The 9,062-nt window shown below is 48.1% G+C and overlaps 1 protein-coding gene across 1 annotated transcript; it reads right to left on the reverse strand.

The window, feature by feature from the left end:
• Positions 1-3,309: 3,309 nt before the first annotated feature.
• Positions 3,310-7,938, reverse strand: GPR88 (G protein-coupled receptor 88). The gene is made up of 2 exons (XM_055145559.1): positions 6,742-7,938; positions 3,310-6,381 (listed from the first exon to the last, which is right to left on the reverse strand). The coding sequence occupies exon 2, from the start codon at positions 6,305-6,307 to the stop codon at positions 5,153-5,155; it is 1,155 nt and encodes a 384-aa protein (XP_055001534.1). The 5' UTR covers positions 6,308-6,381; positions 6,742-7,938; the 3' UTR covers positions 3,310-5,152.
• Between the last annotated feature and the right edge of the window lie 1,124 nt (positions 7,939-9,062).

Genomic DNA, 9,062 nt, shown 5'->3' on the forward strand with positions numbered 1-9,062 from the left:
AAGCCTTCCCCAAAGAACAGCACTAATAGTGTATGACTTTATACCTGTATCATCCTCCCATATATTCTTACTCTGAAATACTCTGTGGCACGACATGAGTAGGGAGATGGGATTTATTCTTGGGTCTGTTTTATCAAGAGGGAAAAAAAAGAAAAAGACATGCATGGGAAGGAACCAAATCCTTTTTCTTTCAAATGACTGTCTTCAGTTATAAACATCCATTAATCATCTATCGTTTTTCAGATGACTGGTTACTAAGACATAAAAGACAGTATTGCTCTTTAAAAAAACCAAAGGAATGAAAAATCAGAGATACACATGAAGACGGGGACGATCCAAGACAGGGATGTGTGGTAAGAGCAAAGTGGTCCCTGAGGTCTGTGGGGGCAGGACCTGTGGCCAGGACAGGAAGTGGCCCTCTGAGAGATGGTACAGCCTCAGGGAGCCCAGCTGGAAGAAAGGAGGATACAGAAATAATGAGACCCAGGAAGATCCTGAGTGAAGAGCCTGGGCCTTGGGTAGGAGGCAAAGTACAGACCACTAGGCTAAAAAGAAAGATTTATGTGAGAAATGATCACCTGGAGGGAAAAACAGTGACTCTATTTATGATAAAAATCAGTACTTACCATCCTCTGCTCTGAGGACAGATAAAAGGTTTGAATTCCATCTCCTCCATTTAATAGCTGCATCATTTTAAACACATTGACTGGGTTTTTTCTTTTCTTTTCTTTTTATTTCTTTTAAAAACTTTTGACTAAAAGCAGAGACTCTTAACCATAACAATACAAAGAAATCCCCATAAATTTTTATTCCTTCAGAAAAGAAAAGAGTGGGAGGGGTTTTAGGCCAGGGGCGGGGGAGGGAAGGGTGGAGGGTGTGGAAACTAAGCCTAATTTCTACCAATAAAGATTCAAAATTACTTTCAGTCTAAAAAGAATAGCCAAAAGATGAGCTGGAGTTCCCATTCATAACTTATAAGTTCCCGTTATGAGAAATTTCCAAGATGCACACAAGTAAAGGGACTATGTTCTATATCACAGGAACCCATCACATCCCCACAACTCCCTTCGACATCTAACCTGTCTTTCCCAGCAACGCCCCTCCCATTTCATCCGCCTCCTTCTCCAGATTAGAGCCCAGCCGGAATAAGGATCTGGGGAAATCCTCTGTACAGCACTTGTCAAGGGGTCCCTGCAGAGAAAAAGAGCTGGGGATGGGTTCCTGAGGGTCCCCAAGTAGCTCTACTACCCTTCACGATGAGAAGGCCTGGTTTCACCCTGGGCCTCTGCTCCCACAGGGTTTCTCCACCACTCCTGGTCCCTTATGCCTTGTCTGAAGGAAAAGCATCCCAAGGAACCACGTTCACCACAACAGGACTGGGAACTGAAGTCCAACCGCTCAAGGCCAACTTTAAGGGCTTCCTGTGGGGCCAGAGAGATAGCATAGCAGGTAGGGCTTTGCCTTGCATGCAGCCAACCTGGGTTCCATCCCCAGCATCCTATATGGTCCTCTGAGCACCACCAGGAGTCATTCCTGAGTGCAGAGCCAGGAGTAACCCCCGAGCATCACTCGGTGTGACCAGAAAAGCCAAAAAAAGGGAGGAGTAGTCATCCTATGCCCCTGGTATAAGGGCTGTGCCAGGTTGCTAGTTGTGAAGTGACATGGGAGGCTATTTGCACATGAGCAGAGTCCAAACATGCCCCTATTGAGAGGGACTATAAAGAAAAGCAGAAGGGGAGATCAGATGGATTAATAGGGCCGGAGATACAGTTCAATATTCTGGAACATAAACTTTGCATGATGGATGCTCGGATTTGATTCCTGGCACTGCACAGTCCCAACCGCTACTGGAAACAACCCCTGAGCACAGAACTGGGAGTAGTTCCTGAGCACCACTGGGCATGTGCTTTAAAAATAACAATGATCAAAGAGGCACTCCTTTGCTTCTGGAGGCCCGCAGCTCCCATTTGGGGTTGGCCGCACAACTCACAACACGAAAGGCAGTTTCTTCTGAAGGTCGGGGACATCTACAACCTTTCTCAATATCTTGCATTTAAATTTGCCCTTTGTCGGGTTAACTCAAGTGACAGCTCAAGAACCAGAGAACTGTAAGTCAGGAGAACAGAATAAAGGTTAGACTTGCAACAATGAAGTTATTTCAAACAGTGGCCCACATGGTTTTCCTCAGAAGAATAGGATGATAAAGCAGGAAATACTCCTTTGAGAGCAAATATTTCCAAGGCCTTTTATCCATAAGAGAGTTAAGTTCCTTTTTCCCCTTCCCAGCTTCGCTCTGGACACCTGTAAACACCAATCCCTCCATTGTGCAGAACTCTTTCTCCCTAATTCTGAGACCTCGATCATCAAAACCACTGGTTGGGTGCCTAAAAAACAGACAAAAGCCAGAATTTCTGTGTATGCCTACGCTTCATGTTAGAAGGAGAGAATATTAGGAGTGATGCCCATTACATCATAGAATTTAGCTATTAAAATGAAAGTGTGTATGTGTGTGGTGTGTTTGTGGGGGGGAGGGGTGCTGGCGGTTAATATGTCGTAACAGGCATCTTCCTAAAGAAAAGATATAGAAGAAAATGCAAAGTAGGGCATCCCATGACAGCAATTAGGGTTTCTTATTCCTGAGTGGATAATATGTTTCATTTAAATAAAAACACAATCTCCATTAACTTAATTTGTCAAAGGCAGTAACTTCAATACTCGAAGCTATTGCCCTACTAAGCCGCTTTTAGACACATCGTCGAAATATTAAAATTATAAGTGAATCCGTCCTGTGGAGTTAATTATCAGTAAATATATCCTAAAGTAGGTCTCCCACCTGGCATGGTGCCAGCATAAAATGGTTTCCATGTTTGTCAGAAACATTGCAAAATAGCAGGCTTATTGGGTTCTTGAGAAACTATGTTTACAGGTGGATTTTTAAAGGAACAACAGGAGAAATTATATGCCACATTCACCGAGAGAAAGAAGGAGAAAGCCTTTTTTGAAAGAATACCTGCTCAATGAGAGACTTTGAAAAGTGCCTTCCACTTTATCAAAAGGAAATTTTTTAGCTCTGCTCATTGCAGCCCACTCCCCAGGTGAATTATGCTTACAGAAAGAAAATACCAGTTTCTTTTAAGTGCTTCCATAAGGGCCTTAACTATTTACATAAGGTTAAATAAGCTAAAAATGAAATTAAATGGTCAGAAAAATAAGTTATTTATTCACTGGTGCTTTAGAGTATGGTTATCAGCTGCCACGGCATTCTCAGAAAGGCAAACAATAAAGCCAGGAGGAAAAAAAACTCAGAGAAACAGTTGTCTGAATTTTAATTAAATATTTGTTTCAAGGAAAATGGGACTCCGTGAAACCTTAGTGAGAGAAATGTGCATGCAAAGCAGGGATTAATAAAATGACAGCTGAGCTATTACTGGTAATGAACATATTTGCTTTATTTTGCTTTACAATAAATATGTCAAATTTCCTGCAACACCCATAATTATTCAAATTCATGAGGCTTCCTACTATCCTAGCTTTAAATGTCCATAAGTGGAACAAAGCAAGTTGTTTTTGTTCATGAATGTCACAGTTAAGCGAGACTATTCAATCTTAAATTTTATAGTTCGCAGTCAGAATACTGATTGATAATTTTTTAAAATTTTCTTATTTCAACTTTATAAGGTAATTACACATGATTTATATTTTGACTCTTTCTAAATAGAGTAAACCCAACATGAATGTGACAAGCCTCAAACTGTACATTTAAGAACAGACCCTCATTTGTGCTATTCAATTATGTTTAACTGACTTTACCAATCCTCCTTTAACGCACAGGATATTAATGTCAAATGTCACAATAATATATACGTACTACATTTAAAAAAAAGCGTTGCTTTCTAATGTATGGCTTGTCTAAATCCTAAAAGAGCACACAGATGGCTTTGCAGAGCCAAACCATATTTCTGCTCCATCTTGACTTCCGTCCAATTTATATCACATATTCCCAACTGGAAGTTTTTTTCATAAATTGGGCCAAGACAATTAGAACACTAGGTAGCCAGAAGTGTCTCTGTGTCTCTTTTCAAATAATTGAAAGCAGTTTCTTCTGGTGTCAAAAAAAAAATGTAAAATGTCCTTGGTAACGGGTATTGCTTTAGTATACCACATGCCCAATAAGTTCTAGCATCTAGGAGCATGCAATAGCAGCTAATACTAGCTATGTATTCATGGTATTATTAGTGTTCAATTATATCATGTGCATTGAGATATTTTAAATGTCAAAGAGAAAACAGAAGGACTTATTCTCCTTAGCAACCTTATAGTACAAAAATATTCAAAGCTTGCAATCACACTCATAAGGAAGATAAACTGATTACAAAATGAGGGTAGCAACAAGTGTGCATGCTACAGGAAAGAGTGAAGCTGTAACCTAACATAGATAACCCCGGATATGTCTTCACAGCTCCATTGCTGCCTCCGGCCACCAATAAGCAAACTAGAAATTTTCCACTTTAAAAACCAGTGCTAATTCTTAGTCTTAGAAGTGGAAAGAGGAATGTAAAATAATAATTCGGTGGGGTTCCCCCCTGCTCGCCTTACGGTCTGATTCTATCTAACTCAGCAGTCGGGAATTAATTTTATTTTTTTTAAAGGCCCTTTTAAGAATAAAGGGCTGAGGTCTTAATGGCAATTCAGATTGATGTGCGCATCTGTGGCTTGGTCAATCCAAAGGTTAAAATAACAAAAGCATCATCAAACTCGGGTTCCTTTCCAAACATATCTCTTAAAGAGTTGCCTTCATCACTATCCCTTCCTTTGGCTCATGCACACTCGTGGCGCGTCATAGAAAAAAGACGACGAAGGTGGGAATGGTCACGCGTGGTCCAAAGCCTCATTCGAAAACGAGTCGGAATCAATTTATGGGTTCTTTCGAAAGTGCCCATTTGCAAGTTCTTGGCGTCTCTGGCGTGCGGACCGGTGCGTCGGGTGTCTCTAAACCGCGGACACGGAGGCTCAACGCCAGCGACCGTCGGAAACGACTCAGGAGGCGAGCCCGCCGGTCCAGCACCCCGCGGGGGTGGGCACCTGGGCGCCGTGGCCGGGATGCGCGGGCCGGGGCGCGCGCGGGACGCCCGGGACCTCCAGGGGCCGCGGATCACCAGTGCTGGCCGGCGGCGCGGGTGCCCAGCTGCGCCTGGGACACGGCGGGCACCGCGGTGGCGGCCACGGCGGCAGCGGCCGCGTCCCCGACGCCGGGCAGCACGGAGCGCACGGAGCGGCGGAACTCCTCGTTCCTCCAGGTGTAGAGCAGCGGGTTGAGCGCCGACAGCGCGCAGCACAGCAGCCAGCTGGCCGCCTGCACGCCCCAGGGCACGGGCAGCGAGAAGCCGCTCACCAGGCTCACCCACACGAGCGGCTGCGTGGCCAGCAGGAAGACGCAGCACAGCAGCAGCACCGACAGGCCGCTGAGCCGCCGCTGCGCGCGCCGCGGGTGCAGCGAGGGGGGCAGCGGCTGCGCGGGCGGCGGGTGCGCGGCGCCCCCCGGGCCGGGCGCGTGCGGGGCCCCCGGGAAGGCGGCGGCGGCGGCGGCGCAGCCGGGCAGCTGGTGCAGCAGGTGGAAGTTGAGGACGCTCACCCGCTTGACGCTGACGCGCACGCGGCGCACGATGCCCAGGTAGCAGTGCAGGAGCAGCGCCGTCTGCGCCAGCAGCGCCGCGGCCGCCAGCAGCGCGGGGTAGTGCACGCGTGGGGGCACCGCGCCCGGCCGGGGCGCCCAGGGCGGCAGCAGCAGCACGAGGCCCAGCGCCAGCGCCCAGGACAGGGCCAGCATGCCCGCCGTGTGGCGCCGCTGGTACAGCGCCTGGTAGGTGGCGGGCGCCCGCGTGATGAGCAGGTAGCGGTTGAGAGCCACCAGGCAGTGGGACAGGAGGGACACGGTGAGCCCAAGCCCCAGCAGCCCGCCGCGGAGCAGGCGGTAGCTGCCCCCCGCGCCGTCCCAGTCCCCCGGGGGCTCGGCCGAGCCCGCGGGCAGCAGCCCCAGCACCGCCTCTTGAGGCATCCAGAGCGCGCAGACGCTCAGGTCGGCGGCGCAGCCGTTGACGATGAAGGCATTGCTGGTGGTCTGCAGCTTGCGGAAGGACGACACGAGATAGATGACCATGCCGTTGGCCAGCGTGCCCCCGATGGCCAGGCCCGAGTACAGCAGGGACACGGGGATGCGGCGGCCCGCCCACGACTCCTCTTCCTCGCAAAGCAGCAGCAGCGACCCCCCGGTGGTGGAGGACGTGGACGTGGAGGAGGCGTTGGTCATCCTGGCCCGCTCTTCACGCCTCGCTCACTAGTGTCGGCTCCTCGCGGCGCGGCCCATCCCGACGCCCGCCTGCCCTGCCGGGAGGGCAGAAACACCCTTCAGCCGTCTGCCACCGACACAAAAGGCTGAAGCAGAGCTGGGCTGGGGGGCGGGGAGCAGGGAGCACAGGACGGGGGTGGTGGATGACAGGTGCCTGCCTGCCGGGGAAATGTCTCCAGGGCCGGGCGAAGGCCTCTGAGCAATCGGCAGGAGCCAGGGAAGCCCTGGGACAGAGGGGTACCAAGACCAGCCCCTTCTCCTCCACCCCCAACACACACACACGCGCACACACGCAGAAATATTACCAAATGGAAATCCTAGTTTCTTGGAGAAAGCAGAAATATCCCCAGATAAGAAGGATGGGGGGGTGGGGGGAAGGTTTGGGGGTGCCTTACTTTGGGGATGGTCCTTAGCTGGCTGTAGGTGACGGAGGGATGCCCAGAAATACTTCCTTAGGAGCCGCATCTGTGGTCCCAAAATCAACAGGAGAAACTCATCTGGGATGAGCACCAGGAGCAAGAGTCTGTTTCTCCCAAGCAGCAGCCACGCACATGGTCCCAGGCAGAAGCCGGCAGCAGCAGCTGCAGAGAGACTCCTCAGAGGGCAGCAGGGCTAGGAGGAGGAAAGGAGAAAGCTTGCAAGCCCAGACCACTGGGGCGAGCGGGAGCGGGCGGCAGCGGCAGCAGCAGGATGCTGAGAGCAGACGCGGCTGAGGAGCGCGCCCTGCGCTCAGAAGCGAAGGGAGCGTGGTGGTTGGTGCGGTGAACCCACTCGAAGCTCTCTCCTGCTGTTCTACATCACCCAGGGAAAAGGCAGCCTTTCCACGCTTGGCATGAATTATTCAACAGCTTCTAACTTGTGAAGCAAAGAAAAATACCTTGCTCTGGCAGTCTTGCAATGAACAAGTTTCTCCGTCTTTCCTCTCTCTCTTTTCTCAATCTTCTTTTCCGCCCTGCATCATTTGTCTCTCTTCTCTTCAGTGCTAAGATTAACGTTACATACCCCAATGTACACCCTTGCTGGATGCACGCTGTAGCAAGATTTTCCTGAAGGACAAATATATTCCCCCAATCCAGAAGTAAAGCCTATTATTCTTACTGAAATCCATTTTCTTTGGTAAAATGGGACATGAGAAAGTACCCATGGAAAAATCCTAAAACTCAAATTTTTATTTCTTATCACCAATTTCCTTTACAGAATTGCTTATTTTTCGATCATGAAATGGTGAGAGGGTGAAAATGAAATGATCAGTAGGCTAAAGGAGAAAAGGCGATGTCAGAAGTGCGAGAGACCAAAATAATCCAAAACAGGAATGACAAAAATGACTTCACGTTGATCCTTTTGATCTGTGTAGTTTTAGAACAAGGTTTGCAGGCTGTTATCTTCTTTGGTGCAAGCACTGATTTATCTTTTTTTCAAAGGAATTTTTTTTTTTTTGCAAAAGACATTCCTTCATTGCTCAAGATAACGGTGAATGTGGTGATATTGGAGTAAAAGGGAAAACCATGCTAGATGTGGTTTGGGGGACCCCTGGGGTGTATGTATAATCTGGACAGCTACTAACTGGTCTTGTGATACACCAGTTTTGATGTCAAGTAAGTTTCCACCTACTGATTTCTAAGACCCTTCTGTCCTAGCTAGCGATGAATCTCCCTGTGAAAATTTAGCATCTCTCCTTCTTCTGCCTGACACTGGAAATATACCTGCTGTCTCTACCACATAATGATGAATGTGTTTCCAGGCCATTTGTCCGGAACTCTTCCCAGTCTGTCCTTGAGGCCAACATCTCAGGATGGATCAGAAACTGAGTTTCTCTACTTTGCCCTCCCCTAAAATAAAAACAAAATCAAAACAGTGCTAATTAAATAACTGTTAAAAACTATCACCAAGAGGGCTGGAGCGATAGCACAGCAGGTTTGCCTTGCACGTGGCCAACCCGGGTTCAATTCCCAGCGTCCCATATGGTCCCCTGAGCACTGCCAGGAGTAATTCCTAAGTACAAAGCCAAAAGTAACACTTGTGCATCACCAAGTGTGACCCAAAAAGAAAAAAAAAAAGAACTTTCACCAAGGGTTAATCACACTTTTGATGAGTTAAATTCCTTTAAACTGAATTGGGGATTGAATTGAATAGGGGGATTAGGAAGAAGGACCAGAGGTTTCCTCTTCAGAAGTTGGAGATTCAGTTGTCACATTATGGAGGTCTTATGGAGAACATACCATCATCATTTCCCTATCATCACTGCCATTGTCTTTCTTTTATGAGTTTATCAACAGCACAAGAGAGCTGAACTCTGGTTTGAACTCTAGTCATTAGAGCTCAAACCTGCTGTCAAGATGAAAGTTTCCTCTCACTGTACAGGGCTATATGAGGCCCACATCCTACATGCCGTGAGCAGAATCCCTGTTGGGTAATCCCAAAGCCTTCCGGTCATGCCTTTGCAAAAATTCTGCTCACCTGGCAAGGGCCAAGTTGGGCTATGATTTTTCCCCTTTTTTTCCAGAACCTGACATGTAGAAAGTCTTTGGTAAACCTATTGAATCAGTAACTGTAAGACTATCTTTTGTTTGTCTGTTTCCCAGGTGAAACAATAAGTAATTTTTACTGGCAACTCTTCCTGCAGCCCCAGCAGTGCTTGATCCACCAGCCAACTGCTACTGGTGCCTCTCCATCCCTGTGCTCGGCTGATGGCTTCCCCTTGCTCTTACCCAAGTGC

Source organism: Sorex araneus, chromosome 8, assembly GCF_027595985.1.
Source record: "Sorex araneus isolate mSorAra2 chromosome 8, mSorAra2.pri, whole genome shotgun sequence".
NCBI lineage: Eukaryota > Metazoa > Chordata > Mammalia > Eulipotyphla > Soricidae > Sorex > Sorex araneus.

Coding starts and splice junctions, on each gene's coding strand:
- GPR88 (XM_055145559.1), bottom strand. CDS start 6,307: ATGACCAACGCCTCCTCCACGTCCACGTCCTCCACCACCGGGGGGTCG.